This window comes from Orbicella faveolata, unplaced genomic scaffold, assembly GCF_042242905.1.
Source record: "Orbicella faveolata isolate gen_17 unplaced genomic scaffold, um_ofav_v1 contig_2, whole genome shotgun sequence".
NCBI classification, from domain to species: Eukaryota; Metazoa; Cnidaria; class Anthozoa; order Scleractinia; family Merulinidae; genus Orbicella; species Orbicella faveolata.
In genome coordinates, this window is record NW_028301547.1 from 16,165,001 (window position 1) to 16,182,218 (window position 17,218).

A 17,218-nucleotide genomic window follows, 5' to 3' on the forward strand; every position below is an offset into this window, starting at 1 on the left:
TAGGGTCAGAGGTCAGCTTTGGTCAGCTAACATGTATTTTCTTTTGATTGAAAGGACGGGATGGTATCGTGGACCGTAATGACAGTCATTTTAGAAATTGTTATATTGAGTGCAATCAAGGGCAAAATAAATGAAAAATTAAGACCACCACTCCCCCCATTTTAATGATGGAAAAATGCGAATTTATCATTGATTCGGGTGGATAGGTGGTTTTATTTCTCATTTTATTCTGTCCAAGATTTTAGTCTCCTGATGAAAATAATCAATGTGGTTGGTTCCCTAAAATAAATCATGTTGATGAAGACAATGATCATGTTAAGAGGCCTCCTTGTTTAATTTGAGGGGCAAACACAGTAAAAATTGCAGTAAATGTACGGGAAAAGTTTAAAGTTTGCTGCCTAATAAGTTGAGAGTCATTGACTTCCTGAATGTTTTATGCGTTACAAGGAACAGATACACAGCAGATCTAAAGGGTTTCCTTAGTCAAATGTGATGAAAATAGATTTCCTGTGAGGCAAGGATAGGCACTTTTAAATTTTGTATACAAATGTTTCTAAATTTTCTTGCGAATTGCAACTCACACTATTTTTCAGACTATTGATAAATGAAAAACTTAATTATGGCTTTTCTAGCGAGGCAACTTCCCACTTATCATATGATCTACAAATTGTTTTACCTTCTAACCTTTGTTTTTAATTTACTGAAAAATATTTCAGGTTGTTAGTCGTAAGATTCTCTATTTTCCCCATACATTTACTGCAGTTTTTGCCCTGTTTGCCCTCCCAAATTTAAATAGCGTGAAAAAACCATGAAAATCTCTCTTTCATAATTATGTTTTCCGGGGTTCCTTTGGATTTGATCTCGCCACTTTTTACCAGGTTAAAAACAGACAATATTCTATATATAATAATGCAGCACTTACTCAAATGTTATAATTGATTTTTATCAGCAGCCCATATTATGATTGGTTTATCACTAACCATAAACTTAATAAGTCTGTTGAGTCAGGCGTCAAAAATGGACAATAATGGTTATGTGTTAATGTATAGTATTATTCACACTATTCAATTTGCTATGTGGTTGCTAACTGGCAGACATCTTAATACATTTATAGGTGTCCAGCTGAACAGGAAATTCCTAACAAAATTGAAGGCATTCATGTGAAGCACTTTTCATGGAAAAGCTGTAGAGGACCTTACACAGATTTAAACACAGCAAAAAATCTGATTTAAAATGGAGTAACCATCTATCAGTCCTGTCTTCATGTACACATGTGCTCTAATAAAAACATTGTAAGTTGAATTAAGATGATGACCAAAAGATAACCAAAAAACAACCAAAATAGAAAAAATTAAATAATAATGTTTTTAAGGTGGCAATAACATTATCAGGCTACACTTTAAGGTGGCACACCCAGAAGTGTAGTGTAACCGAGAGATTATAATGTCATGCCAGCAATAACATTAATAGGCTACACTTTAGGTGGCCCACCCATGAGTATAGTGTAACCAAGAGAGTCTAATGTCATGCCAGCAATAACATTATTAGGCTACACTTAAGGTGGCACACCCATGAGTGTAGTGTAAGCGAGAGATTCTAATGTCATGCCAGCAATAACATTAATAGGCTACACTTTAGGTGGCACACCCATGAGCATAGTGTAACCAAGAGATTCTAATGTCATGCCAGCAGTAACATTAATAGGCTACACTTTAGGTGGCACACCCATGAGTGTAGTGTAAGCGAGAGATTCTAATGTCATGCCAGCAGTAACATTAATAGGCTACACTTTAGGTGGCACACCCATGAGTGTAGTGTAACGAAGAGATTCTAATGTCATGCCAGCAGTAACATTAATAGGCTACACTTTAGGTGGCCCACCCATGAGTGTAGTGTAACGAAGAGATTATAATGTCATGCCAGCAATAACATTAATAGGCTACACTTTAGGTGGCCCACCCATGAGTATAGTGTAACCAAGAGAGTCTAATGTCATGCCAGCAATAACATTATTAGGCTACACTTAAGGTGGCACACCCATGAGTGTAGTGTAAGCGAGAGATTCTAATGTCATGCCAGCAGTAACATTAATAGGCTACACTTTAGGTGGCACACCCATGAGCATAGTGTAACCAAGAGATTCTAATGTCATGCCAGCAGTAACATTATTAGGCTACACTTTAGGTGGCACACCCATGAGTGTAGTGTAAGCGAGAGATTCTAATGTCATGCCAGCAGTAACATTAATAGGCTACACTTTAGGTGGCACACCCATGAGTGTAGTGTAACGAAGAGATTCTAATGTCATGCCAGCAGTAACATTAATAGGCTACACTTTAGGTGGCACACCCATGAGCGTAGTGTAACCAAGAGATTCTAATGTCATGCCAGCAATAACATTATTAGGCTACACTTTAGGTGGCACACCGATGAGTGTAGTGTAACTAAGAGATTCTAATGTCATGCCAGCAGTAACATTAATAGGCTACACTTTAGGTGGCACACCCATGAGTGTAGTGTAAGCGAGAGATTCTAATGTCATGCCAGCAATAACATTAATAGGCTACACGTTAGGTGGCACACCCATGAGCATAGTGTAACCAGGAGATTCTAATGTCATGCCAGCAATAACATTATTACGCTACACTTTAGGTGGCACACCCATGAGTGTAGTGTAACCGAGAGATTCTAATGTCATGCCAGCAATAACATTATTAGGCTACACTTTAGGTGGCACACCCATGAGCGTAGTGTAACCAAGAGATTCTAATGTCATGCCAGCAATAACATTATTAGGCTACACTTTAGGTGGCACACCCATGAGTGTAATGTAAGCGAGAGATTCTAATGTCATGTCAGCAATAACATTAATAGGCTACACTTTAGGTGGCACACCCATGAGTGTAGTGTAACGAAGAGATTCTAATGTCATGCCAGCAATAACATTATTAGGCTACACTTTAGGTGGCACACCCATGAGTGTAATGTAAGCGAGAGATTCTAATGTCATGTCAGCAATAACATTAATAGGCTACACTTTAGGTGGCACACCCATGAGTGTAGTGTAACGAAGAGATTCTAATGTCATGCCAGCAATAACATTATTAGGCTACACTTTAGGTGGCACACCCATGAGTGTAATGTAAGCGAGAGATTCTAATGTCATGTCAGCAATAACATTAATAGGCTACACTTTAGGTGGCACACCCATGAGTGTAGTGTAACGAAGAGATTCTAATGTCATGCCAGCAATAACATTATTAGGCTACACTTTAGGTGGCACACCCATGAGTGTAATGTAAGCGAGAGATTCTAATGTCATGTCAGCAATAACATTAATAGGCTACACTTTAGGTGGCACACCCATGAGTGTAGTGTAACGAAGAGATTCTAATGTCATGCCAGCAATAACATTATTAGGCTACACTTTAGGTGGCACACCCATGAGTGTAGTGTAAGCGAGAGATTCTAATGTCATGTCAGCAATAACATTAATAGGCTACACTTTAGGTGGCACACCCATGAGCGTAGTGTAACGAAGAGATTCTATTGTCATGCCAGCAATAACATTAATAGGCTACACTTTAGGTGGCACACCCATGAGTGTAGTGTAACCAGGAGATTCTAATGTCATGCCAGCAATAACATTATTAGGCTACACTTTAGGTGACACACCCATGAGTGTAGTGTAACCAAGAGATTCTAATGTCATGCCAGCAATAACATTGTTCAGCTACACTTTAGGTGGCACACCCATGAGTGTAGTGTAACCGAGAGATTCTAATGTCATGCCAGCAATAACTTTAATAGGCTACACTTTAGGTGGCACACCCATGAGTGTAGTGTAACCGAGAGATTCTAATGTCATGCCAGCAATAACTTTAATAGGCTACACTTTTGGGTGGCACACCCATGAGTGTAGTGTAACCAAGAGATTCTAATGTCATGCCAGCAGTAACATTAATAGGCTACACTTTAGGTGGCACACCCATGAGTGTAGTGTAACCGAGAGATTCTAATGTCATGCCAGCAATAACATTAATAGGCTACACGTTAGGTGGCACACCCATGAGCATAGTGTAAACAGGAGATTCTAATGTCATGCCAGCAATAACATTATTAGGCTACACTTTAGGTGGCACACCCATGAGTGTAGTGTAACCAAGAGATTCTAATGTCATGCCAGCAATAACATTATTAGGCTACACTTTAGGTGGCACACCCATGAGCGTAGTGTAACCAAGAGATTCTAATGTCATGCCAGCAATAACATTATTAGGCTACACTTTAGGTGGCACACCCATGAGTGTAGTGTAAGCGAGAGATTCTAATGTCATGTCAGCAATAACATTAATAGGCTACACTTTAGGTGGCACACCCATGAGTGTAGTGTAACCAAGAGATTCTAATGTCATGCCAGCAATAACATTATTACGCTACACTTTAGGTGGCACACCCATGAGTGTAGTGTAAGCGAGAGATTCTAATGTCATGTCAGCAATAACATTAATAGGCTACACTTTAGGTGGCACACCCATGAACGTAGTGTAACGAAGAGATTCTATTGTCATGCCAGCAATAACATTAATAGGCTACACTTTAGGTGGCACACCCATGAGTGTAGTGTAACCAGGAGATTCTAATGTCATGCCAGCAATAACATTATTAGGCTACACTTTAGGTGACACACCCATGAGTGTAGTGTAACCAAGAGATTCTAATGTCATGCCAGCAATAACATTGTTCAGCTACACTTTAGGTGGCACACCCATGAGTGTAGTGTAACTGAGAGATTCTAATGTCATGCCAGCAATAACTTTAATAGGCTACACTTTAGGTGGCACACCCATGAGTGTAGTGTAACCGAGAGATTCTAATGTCATGCCAGCAATAACTTTAATAGGCTACACTTTTGGGTGGCACACCCATGAGTGTAGTGTAACCAAGAGATTCTAATTTCATGCCAGCAATAACATTTATAGGCTACACTTTAGGTGACACACCCATGAGTGTAGTGTAACGAAGAGATTCTAATGTCATGCCAGCAGTAACATTAATAGGCTACACTTTAGGTGGCACACCCATGAGCGTAGTGTAACCAAGAGATTCTAATGTCATGCCAGCAATAACATTATTAGGCTACACTTTAGGTGGCACACCGATGAGTGTAGTGTAACTAAGAGATTCTAATGTCATGCCAGCAGTAACATTAATAGGCTACACTTTAGGTGGCACACCCATGAGTGTAGTGTAACCGAGAGATTCTAATGTCATGCCAGCAATAACATTAATAGGCTACACGTTAGGTGGCACACCCATGAGCATAGTGTAACCAGGAGATTCTAATGTCATGCCAGCAATAACATTATTACGCTACACTTTAGGTGGCACACCCATGAGTGTAGTGTAACCGAGAGATTCTTATGTCATGCCAGCAATAACATTATTAGGCTACACTTTAGGTGGCACACCCATGAGCGTAGTGTAACCAAGAGATTCTAATGTCATGCCAGCAATAACATTATTAGGCTACACTTTAGGTGGCACACCCATGAGTGTAATGTAAGCGAGAGATTCTAATGTCATGTCAGCAATAACATTAATAGGCTACACTTTAGGTGGCACACCCATGAGCGTAGTGTAACCAAGAGATTCTAATGTCATGCCAGCAATAACATTATTAGGCTACACTTTAGGTGGCACACCCATGAGTGTAATGTAAGCGAGAGATTCTAATGTCATGTCAGCAATAACATTAATAGGCTACACTTTAGGTGGCACACCCATGAGTGTAGTGTAACGAAGAGATTCTAATGTCATGCCAGCAATAACATTATTAGGCTACACTTTAGGTGGCACACCCATGAGTGTAATGTAAGCGAGAGATTCTAATGTCATGTCAGCAATAACATTAATAGGCTACACTTTAGGTGGCACACCCATGAGTGTAGTGTAACGAAGAGATTCTAATGTCATGCCAGCAATAACATTATTAGGCTACACTTTAGGTGGCACACCCATGAGTGTAATGTAAGCGAGAGATTCTAATGTCATGTCAGCAATAACATTAATAGGCTACACTTTAGGTGGCACACCCATGAGTGTAGTGTAACGAAGAGATTCTAATGTCATGCCAGCAATAACATTATTAGGCTACACTTTAGGTGGCACACCCATGAGTGTAGTGTAAGCGAGAGATTCTAATGTCATGTCAGCAATAACATTAATAGGCTACACTTTAGGTGGCACACCCATGAGCGTAGTGTAACGAAGAGATTCTATTGTCATGCCAGCAATAACATTAATAGGCTACACTTTAGGTGGCACACCCATGAGTGTAGTGTAACCAGGAGATTCTAATGTCATGCCAGCAATAACATTATTAGGCTACACTTTAGGTGACACACCCATGAGTGTAGTGTAACCAAGAGATTCTAATGTCATGCCAGCAATAACATTGTTCAGCTACACTTTAGGTGGCACACCCATGAGTGTAGTGTAACCGAGAGATTCTAATGTCATGCCAGCAATAACTTTAATAGGCTACACTTTAGGTGGCACACCCATGAGTGTAGTGTAACCGAGAGATTCTAATGTCATGCCAGCAATAACTTTAATAGGCTACACTTTTGGGTGGCACACCCATGAGTGTAGTGTAACCAAGAGATTCTAATGTCATGCCAGCAGTAACATTAATAGGCTACACTTTAGGTGGCACACCCATGAGTGTAGTGTAACCGAGAGATTCTAATGTCATGCCAGCAATAACATTAATAGGCTACACGTTAGGTGGCACACCCATGAGCATAGTGTAAACAGGAGATTCTAATGTCATGCCAGCAATAACATTATTAGGCTACACTTTAGGTGGCACACCCATGAGCGTAGTGTAACCAAGAGATTCTAATGTCATGCCAGCAATAACATTATTAGGCTACACTTTAGGTGGCACACCCATGAGTGTAGTGTAAGCGAGAGATTCTAATGTCATGTCAGCAATAACATTAATAGGCTACACTTTAGGTGGCACACCCATGAGTGTAGTGTAACCAAGAGATTCTAATGTCATGCCAGCAATAACATTATTAGGCTACACTTTAGGTGGCACACCCATGAGTGTAGTGTAAGCGAGAGATTCTAATGTCATGTCAGCAATAACATTAATAGGCTACACTTTAGGTGGCACACCCATGAACGTAGTGTAACGAAGAGATTCTATTGTCATGCCAGCAATAACATTAATAGGCTACACTTTAGGTGGCACACCCATGAGTGTAGTGTAACCAGGAGATTCTAATGTCATGCCAGCAATAACATTATTAGGCTACACTTTAGGTGACACACCCATGAGTGTAGTGTAACCAAGAGATTCTAATGTCATGCCAGCAATAACATTGTTCAGCTACACTTTAGGTGGCACACCCATGAGTGTAGTGTAACTGAGAGATTCTAATGTCATGCCAGCAATAACTTTAATAGGCTACACTTTAGGTGGCACACCCATGAGTGTAGTGTAACCGAGAGATTCTAATGTCATGCCAGCAATAACTTTAATAGGCTACACTTTTGGGTGGCACACCCATGAGTGTAGTGTAACCAAGAGATTCTAATTTCATGCCAGCAATAACATTTATAGGCTACACTTTAGGTGGCACACCCATGAGTGTAGTGTAACGAAGAGATTCTAATGTCATGCCAGCAGTAACATTAATAGGCTACACTTTAGGTGACACACCCATGAGTGTAGTGTAACCAAGAGATTCTAATGTCTTGCCAGCAATAACATTAATAGGCTACACTTTAGGTGGCACACCCATGAGTGTAGTGTAACCAAGAGATTCTAATGTCATGCCAGCAGTAACATTAATAGGCTACACTTTAGGTGGCACACCCATGAGTGTAGTGTAACGAAGAGATTCTAATGTCATGCCAGCAATAACATTATTAGGCTACACTTTAGGTGGCACACCCATGAGTGTAGTGTAACTGAGCTATTCTAATGTCATGCCAGCAATAACATTGTTCAGCTGTTACAATATCAATTTGTCTCACCTAAAGGTAGTAAACTGTAACCGTGAAATATTTATATCAGTGCGTATGACAAGCAAGTATACTGATATTTATTACTCTTATTGAATATTTGATCGTGAAATGTTGACCCCTTCTCTTAAGTTTTTAACAGCCATAACACTGAAGTCACGTACTGAAAAAAGTTATACTCAAAAACAACTTATCTGATGAATGCAGAAAATGAGGTCGTATTATAGTCTATTAAAGCTAATGTAAAGTGGGGAATAAACCATCATCATATCGTTACACAACCAATCAAAAAAAAATATTTATATTTTTTTTATTACAATGTAATGGCAAATTGTAATGGCAAATACTACATGTACAACAATAATGGTAATGATAAATTTTTAAAAAGCTATAAAAAAGCCATAAGGATGATCATTATACCAGAAAATAGAGGGCCCTGAACAGTCTAGCTGTAAACAAAAGTCGTGTTTAAATAAAAGATTGTTGTTGTTGTTGTCCATTAAAGGGTAAATTCTGTCAAGTTAAAGGCCTTGAGTAAATTACGCCCAGCAAAGACAAACAAACAATTGAAAAACAAGTGGATCACTGCGCGTTATTTTAAGCACTGAGGTGCTTTGTTAGAATTTTAACTGTCTCAAAATCGGCAAGGCAAGGTCTCAAAGACGGTCTTTGAGCTGCTCTGACTCTGATAAAAACCCACGGTCTTAGAGACAGCTTTTAGCATTTTTCATAAGAATTACACACCACTCGCGCCACTGTACCGCCGATCCTTCATTACATCTGAGGCTAAGTAACTTTGAGGCTGTGTTCAAAGGCGATTCTTTTTCTACTTAAGTTAGACGAAACTCGCTGCTACCTTGGGGCTTTTTCCAAAAGGTATGGGAACAGGGCAGCATGTATTTCTCTATGGGTGTATTAAACTCGTGAAAACAGTTTTTTAAAACATGAGATGAAATCCTTCGTGTTCCAGTTCAAATTTATGTCGCTGTCGTGGTTGCTGCCTTTTGGGTGGGCTCTTCATCAGGTAGACCATTCTTAGGGCCTGTTTACAAGGAGAGAGGGTTACCCTAGCACTCACACATTTTCTCTTGTTTTCTTCGTCGTCTTTACAAGGCAGCTAGCTAGGGTTAAACGAGTAAGCGGTTTACCCTATCTGCGTGCTAGGGTTACCCTGGCAGGCGGGCTAACTTTTTCCCTTGTAAACACTCCAGGTAGGGTTAACCCGCCTACCTGGGTTAACTTTCTACTTGTTTCCAGACCCTTTGAGTGTAACCGCGCATTAACTTGTCCCGCGCTCGGGTTGTAGGGTTACACCAAAATTTTGCTTGTAAACCCGGGCTATCTTTTGCCCTCCAGCTAGGGTTAACACGCTTGCTAGAGTAGACCTCTCTCCCTGTAAACAGGCCCTTAAATATATCTCGGTGTGCTGGTTGAGTTTTCAATTTTGATTTCAAGAAACGTTCCTTTTAACGCCCTCCTTTTAGTAATGTGACGAAGTTGTTGATTGAAGTAATTATAATTTGAAGAGAAGTTTCTGTTAGTTCCTGTTACTTGAGAAAAATATTACGGGTTTTGTTTTAACACTGCGCAACATGACGTTTCTTAATGTTCATAGTATGCGTTACACTGTACCTTCCCTTGTTGTATCGTCATCAGTTTGCCGCTCTTAATTGATAGGAAGAATAAATTATACTTTTGATCCTTGATTCCACTATTTTCTGGGGATGTGGGAGGGTTTCACCACACTCGGTCGTTACTTTCGAAATTTTAAGGTCTGTTTTCGCAGTGTGTGCGAACACCTTGAAGTCATTGGTAGCCGTGCGAGGTCACTTAAAGCACTGACAAACTTTGCTTTGTGTACTAAGTGATTCCTCACCCCGGGCCCTAACTTTCCCCACGGCTATGTAATTGTGTGACATTTCTTCTCAACGGCGGAGGGCAGAAAGACTGTTCGGAGTATTAAGCTTAGATAACTAATTGTGGAGACTCAAATAAAGATAAATTTACAGATAAATTAGAGATTATTTATTTACAATCAAGATAAAGGTGTCTGTGACTATAAATGAAATTCATCAAGTAGTGCATATACACTCTTTCTTTTTTAAAGAATATATTTTATAAGAATATCGAGGCTGAAATTTGCGAAATTTAAAGAATATTTTAAGAATAAACCTGAGGCTGAAATTGTGAAAATAATACAATTTCATGCGTTGAAAATCTGTAAAAACAATACAATGATGTTTTTACTTAACTGTATAAAATTATTCCTTTCTCTAAACGGCAAAACTAGCCAACAAACGAAACACTCTTCACTAGCGATAGCCAAATGTTTAATGATGAGCGGTACATGTAACGTGTTTGCGCAGTAAAAAATATGTACAATGCAAAAGACATGAGCTAAACCGCAAAATTTTTCATGATAAATTCTTTCTTGTCGTATGACATGACATTTTGACCGTACTGATTGCAATGAACAGCAATGGAGCACTTGTAATTGATACGTAAATGTCATAAGTTAAGAATATTACAATAATATTTTCAGCCTAAAATCAGCAGAAAAATAGGAGTATTCAGCCTGGGCCGGAAAAACAATATTCTTATGAAAAAAAGAAAGAGTGTGATGCGTTATTTTCTAGAAAATTGTTAAGTTTAGTTCGCTCCCAGATCATTTCGGTTTAATTCCAAGATCTGTTTTAGATTGATGAATCAAACGTCCCTTTACTTCCGGACAAGCATCTCAATGCAAGCTCAGCGTTGATCGTGATGACTTTGATGGAGTAAGCAAGAAATGTTAGTCGGCCCTTGCGCGTCTCTTTACTTGAGCATGCGTTTGTAGGCTCCTGGTTATCTTTTAGTTCAGATCGTAAATCTTGGTTTGAGTAGAGAAGGAGAGGATGATTTCGTGTTGTGCATTAAATTCTGGTAATTCGTACATCATTAGCGCGAATACTTGTTTTATCAGGATTTCCGCCCTCGCCGTAGTTTCAACATTCATTGCCCTTCCTCTCTCACGTCTTTTTTCCTTCCATGTCTTTCCCCACTGCTCACGTTCTTTTGGACATGATCTAATAATGCTTTTATTCCAGAGTGTAGAGCGTCAGGAATGACTCACACAGCACACTGCATTTAATTGCTCGTTGACACATGTAAGCCGGTGTGCGCCGCTGTTCGTCTCTGGTTTATTTTCAAAAATTAATATTTTTCTGACAGACGATCGTCGGCGTAACAGATTATAACACCTCGTTGGTATCATAGGGTGAAGAAACCTGGAGCGCCCTAAGATAATGCTCAACAATTTCTTGTACTAAAAGTATAAGGAATTGTATGGAGCTCTCCGGGATACTTACAGTACAAGCCGTGTGCGTCTTCTCATGACCATGGGAAGCAGAGGTTTTATCGTGGAGCTACTTGTAGCTGTATAGCGATTTGGGTTTTGTTAGTCTGACCTTAATGCAGACCAGCAGTGACCATTCTCCTTATTATAGAAACAATGCACAATACAGAGGGACCTAAAAGAAAATAAACAAGAATTCTACCAGGAAAAAGCACATCCCCCACTTCATGGTTGGAAACTCCCACCATATGCTGACTTTGTGCCCCCTTCCCAAATGACGATGACATTACCTTGCTTTCTGGACACGGCTTTTGAATCAGTTCCATTCCTTTTACCTTTGTTCAAAACGCTGTCTAGGTACATCTTAGCAGACCCCCGTGAGCTTGTGGGTTGCATGAGGGATTTTGGTGAGGAGGGTATCCCATATGATGAACTGTAAGTGCTCTTTATGGCAGGCTTCTGTGTCACAGGTTTTCTGATGAGTGCAGACTGTTTAGGCTGAGGTTTGGAAGCCTTTGGAAGAGTTTGCTTTGCTGTACGTTGCATGGGTTGTTTCTGGGGAGGCTCTGAAATGTTAATAAGCAAGAAACTTTAACCTCAAGGTGTTTGTCTCCATGCGGGAGTATAAACGGGTGCTAGAAGTTGTTAAGGCAGCCATCCAAAATGCTGGTGTTAATCTGTGATGGACTCACAGCTCATTCAAGAGTAACATCAAGACTTCTAGCTTACTTCAACAAAAACATTGCCACAAAGGTGCAATTTCTAGGATTGGACTGCAATGTACTGCTCAATGGATCAAGTTGTAAAATATATCCAAAGATATAAAGAGGAAAAAGAAATGGCTACATGAAACCTCCAGTTGAGACACATCTTTGCCATTTTCTCTTCCTAATGCTTTTTCACATACTCATTGTTCACAAAGATCTGTCCCAAAATGGGCTACAACCCCAACTGTGATCTATTATTGTACTTACTGGTGGTGACAGCAAGAGGCTTTTTGGATATCTTCTTCTTCTGGTCTGCTTTGGAAGTAGCTTCATCGATCTTTGAGATAAATCAGAAACCCCAGATTCAAGGTTACTGGAATTTTAAATAGAGGTCCATTCTGGCATTGAAAGTACCGGTACTAATTTCTACATACCTTTGTCTGTATGTCCCTTGCTTTTTGTGCCTTGGCTAACAAACTTTGAAGTGCTGCTAAATCTTGCTTCTCAGTTTCCTTTGCTAGGACAAAAGCACATAGTACCAATTAAAGGTGCTGTGACAAGGGTTGTGGGCCCTGACAGTCTACCCCTGACAGTCTGCAAAGTGCAATAAAATTGGGCATAGAGAAAATTAACAAATTGACGTCAGTTTTTTATGCGTCTGTTCTCTTATTGATGATGAATTGGGTTACAACATTGTCAAAGTGGCTGTGGAACCACAAGCTGCAGGCAAGTGGTTCTGCAGTAAACTTTGACAATGTTCTGACGAAATTTATCATCAAGAAGAGGATAGATGCCAAAAATATTGACGTGAATTTGTTTTTTACAATAACAAGACCCCAGAATGGTCAAATATCGGGAATAAATGAGGGGAAAAGATGTCGTAAACTCGCCGTAAACAAAGAAAAGTGAAATTCAATTTTATTCAAAATGACACAAATGTTGCAATAGCTTTTCTCGCTTTTTGATTGGCTACTTAAAAAAGTTCACGAAATCTCATTGGCTAAAAAGTTGACAGTTTGACAGCTGAAAGTTGAACTTGAAAGCTTGCATAAACTAAAATTTTATCCATCTGTACTCTTATTGAGCCAATCAGCGTGCGAGAAATTAGACAGTTATTGTAAAAAACAGTTCTTGCATAGCAGGCATAGTAAGATCTCACTCTCATTCAAGACTTCAATACAAATTTTGGAACAAGCCTCTGAAACAGACATTTAAAACTATGAATTTCAAATACCCAGCACTTAAAGCAATTATGCTTGATAGTACTGTAAACCTCTGACTTAAGTTTGGTGCAATGGAGGAATCAAAGAGAGACTCATTCCAGTCTCCAGTGCACTAATTATTACAGGTACATCTTCACATCACCTCTCAGGGTGTAAACTAATGGCTAAATGAAACACCTTAAATTCAGTCCTCACCTTTGATTTCAATTTCTGTGTCTCCTGTGATGGGTCCTCCACCCTGCATAGTTTGTGACTGTCCAGTGCCACTTGTAGTTTGTTCATCTTGTTTAACCATTTTAGATATCAATGGCCTTCAAATAACCCAAAAATTTCAATCAAAAAAGCAGTGTTGGAAATTAGAGAAAATTATTTTGATATGCTAAGGGGGGATGAGGAGGTGTTAAGGAGAGGCTTGGAATTTTTTTATCGAACCTCCAAAACCTCCCAAGGGAGGCTCTCAAAACACACCAAGTTTACATGGGGGCTTGCATTATTTTACCTCCAACAATACCAATATCAAGCTGAATACATTGTACATGCATACAGTGTCAGTAATTTCTACAATGATGTCTATTAACCTTCCATCCCTATAAAGAATGCAACTGCTTTTATATTATTTTAGAAAACAGTCCTTAGAAAATGTGCCCTGATTGGTTAAAAGTTGTGTTTCTATAACTCGATAGAAACACAGAACTAGCATGAGCTGTTGATGTAGTGAAGGCGCAAGCAAAGAGAACTTACATTTTGATAATCAAAGTTAACAAGTTGTTTTCCTTTTTTTCGTTGCAGTGTTTTCTAAAAGAAATAGAAAACATGTTCTTTGTGTTGCTATCAAGTTATAGAAACACGAGTGGAAGTCTGGGAGAAACACTCACCTGCGGCTCATGTTCCCACAGCATTTCTCGTTCTCCCAAACTTCCACTTGTGTTTCAATAACTTGATGGAAACGCGGAAAACATGTTTTCTATTTCTTAAATAAAATCATACTCAAGACAATACATCATAACACCAGTATACATGCCACAACCTCGTTCCCAGGGTCTCTCTTCTCCCTGCCCCTAAGAGTGAGAGACAGCACCCAGAAGTGTAGCAGCTTTTGTAAGCTTGTTATTGTGTTAGTCATCAAAGTGTAGAAGCTGTTATTGTTTTGGGGCTAGGAGCATTGTCTCTGTTGTTTTTGCTATTGTTCTGTCAAAGGGTATTGAGCCAGGATGAGGAGACCCTGAGAACAAGGTTGTACATCCTACATGTTTTGAATGTATTTTGAGTGTCTTTACAAATTTGCTTGGTCAGCACATTGGGCAGGTTTTCCTTACAGAGAGTAGTGTGGAGAGGTTAAGGCTGGTTTTCACTAGCAACAGACTGAGCTTTCATTCCGGTGTATGACATTTGCAGACTGCAGATTGCAGATTGCAGACTACATTTGGACCAAGATAGCATTCTGGTTAGCCTGAATGTCACTCAGGTCAAATAGCTTGTAGGTTGATATTATAACAAAATATGAAAAAGTGTCATAAATGTCCTTGAAGAAAGAGACTTTTCGGGTGTATAACCCTTCTTCAGTGTTCAGAAACCGTTATTCAGGTTAGCATGAATAGCGCTCAGTTTAGCCCGTTAACGGTTAGCTTTCGTTAATGAAAATGGGAATACTTCAGAATATGACGAGTTAAAAAGTCTGCATTCTGCAGTCTGAAGTCTGCAAATGTCATACCCATAATAACAAGGAGGGGGACATTGGGGTTTGCAGACAATTTTTCTTGCAGTATTTCGGTAATTTTAATCTCAAAATGTGGTATCGGAGTATTCTCCGAACCTGTGGGATGCAGTTGTTTAGTTTTTTGAACAGTATTAAAAATTATCCTCCTAGTCCTCCAACATTTTCCAAGCATTTTCAAGTTTCCAATTGGACATTCCTGATGAAACTTAGCTCTCATGGTAATGTTAAACTGCAATTCCTTGTGTCGCAGTCAGGGGTGTGTTATTTTTTGTTAATTATTAGCCAACCACGCCAAATGATACTTATTTTGTCTAAATCAAAAATTACCTGACCTAACATTCATTAACAAAGTCTCCATTGTTATTTTTGTTTTATTTGCTCTATACTTTAACATACAGAGTAGTGGTTTCGGTATGACATTGCAAAACCACAATAAATTTCGTCCAACACTGAAAACCGAATCTCTTTCCATTATTTAATTTTAAAAGTCTTAACTTGTTTTACTTACAAAGTTCTTTCAGCATATCCCCTTGTTAGTACAGAACTTATCATAATCTAAAAATGTGCTTTATATTTTTGTAAATTGGCTCCAGACCTATAGCAATGTGAAACTAGAAAAAAAAAGCACTTTAACATGATTTTAGGTGATTTTTGTTAAGAAGAAACACCACATTCTGAAGCTGCTTTTTGATTGCCATGGTCAGAATTTTCATTTGTGTAGGCACAATGGCAGCCACACTTTACAACCAAACTACTTTATTTTACAACGAAACAGTCTCTCCTTTGCTTTTATTTCATGTGAACAGAGTGAGTGAGCACAATGTTATTCCGATGACAAAAAGGGAAGACAACTTGCAATCAAGCTATTAATAGAAACTCGATGGTCCACAGGCTAAGGTCAAAGTCCACACAATATTATCCCAGCCGCGTGATATTTGAGAAATAGTCTTTTGTTTGGATGTTATCTTTAGCTTCTCATAGTCTGCTTGGCAGCCATTTACGACCCAGATAACGGCTGCTAAATTAAAGAGACTTGACTTGTCATACATCATCTAAAACAAAGTCTGGGTAGAAGGCTGTATACGTGGTTCCTTGGAATAAACCATTTTATACAGACCTCACTGCTTTTGTCATGAAAATGCACCCAGTTAGCACCAAAGCAACTTGTTTTACACAACAAAAGCAGTGAGGTCTGTATCAAAACAAGGTCAACTCAAGCCTCGCTGCCATCCAAAGGCCAGGCCACTGAGCAGACAACTGTAAAATGGTCTATAAAGTTTTAGTGGTAATGCAGGGTGTAACTTCCTTGACAAACCAGAAAAACCGTAAAATGCATTGGACAGAAAAATCCGAAAAACCGCCATCATGGTTGACAAAAACCGAAAACCAACGACTGTATTGGAGAAAACCCGCAAACCGCACAAGACACCAAAACCGAAAAACCGCAGTTTTTAAGTGCGAAAACCGAAAAACCGAACCAAAAATTGGCCAAATCCCAACGCACCCCTCTTGAAGTATTGCGGTATTTTGTGATTTTTTTGCGGTATTGCGGTATTTGCCGAATTTTTTTTGCGGTATTGCGGTGTTCAGAACCCCCCAATGTCCCCTCAACGAGGTGGCCGTATCAACGGGTATTAAAAAGGCAGGGTTCCACTGTGGATCAAAAGGCAAAAACAAAGGCTAAACCAGACTGACTGAGAACATTATTGCTAGGCAATGATAACGTAAATTTCCAATTCACATGAAGATCTCCCTAAAAAATCGACATACCATGGTTTCAGCAGATTTCGACATTGCTGAACACAACATTCAGTTTCCTTTCGTCTCTGCAAACAGAGCTTGTGTACCTTTGTAATTTGCTCCTCAAGTCTTATTAAGAATAAAGGAAATACAGTTAAGGTTCATTAAATCAGCAGACTATAATCTTTGACGAAAATCATTCAGCTTACATCTGTAAGACTTGACGAACATCTTCCATCTCCTTATCTGAATTTGCCGCCATCGCCGCCATTTTATTTTCTTAGGATAAGCCACTGACTTGATTGCAGACTCAGACCTCGAAACGAGGGCTCATATCGTCCAGCGGATTCTCCCCAACAGAGCCTTTGACGGGGCCGGACAGGAGGAGAGAGTTAAAAAGAATATCCACGAACTGGAGCCCATCACATTTTGTAGAAGTGGATCTGTTGCGTAGATA

General features: G+C 39.4%; 1 protein-coding gene and 1 long non-coding RNA gene across 2 annotated transcripts in view; one reads left to right on the forward strand and one right to left on the reverse strand.

The window, feature by feature from the left end:
- Positions 1–1,302, forward strand: part of LOC149112151 (uncharacterized) — a 2,124-nt gene extending 822 nt beyond the window's left edge. Inside the window, exon 2 of the long non-coding RNA XR_016207291.1 lies at positions 1,115–1,302. This is a non-coding gene — a long non-coding RNA (uncharacterized LOC149112151). The remainder of the gene's footprint in view (positions 1–1,114) is intronic.
- LOC110049646 (uncharacterized) overlaps positions 1–17,068 on the reverse strand; it is a 35,633-nt gene extending 18,565 nt beyond the window's left edge. The window contains exons 1-6 of the mRNA XM_089289890.1: positions 16,971–17,068; positions 16,792–16,890; positions 13,500–13,615; positions 12,516–12,598; positions 12,349–12,418; positions 11,665–11,940 (exon numbers count right to left, since the gene is read on the reverse strand). Coding sequence (XP_089146016.1) covers positions 11,665–11,940; positions 12,349–12,418; positions 12,516–12,598; positions 13,500–13,615; positions 16,792–16,890; positions 16,971–17,032 — 706 coding nt within the window. The 5' untranslated portion in view covers positions 17,033–17,068. The remainder of the gene's footprint in view (positions 1–11,664; positions 11,941–12,348; positions 12,419–12,515; positions 12,599–13,499; positions 13,616–16,791; positions 16,891–16,970) is intronic.
- Between the last annotated feature and the right edge of the window lie 150 nt (positions 17,069–17,218).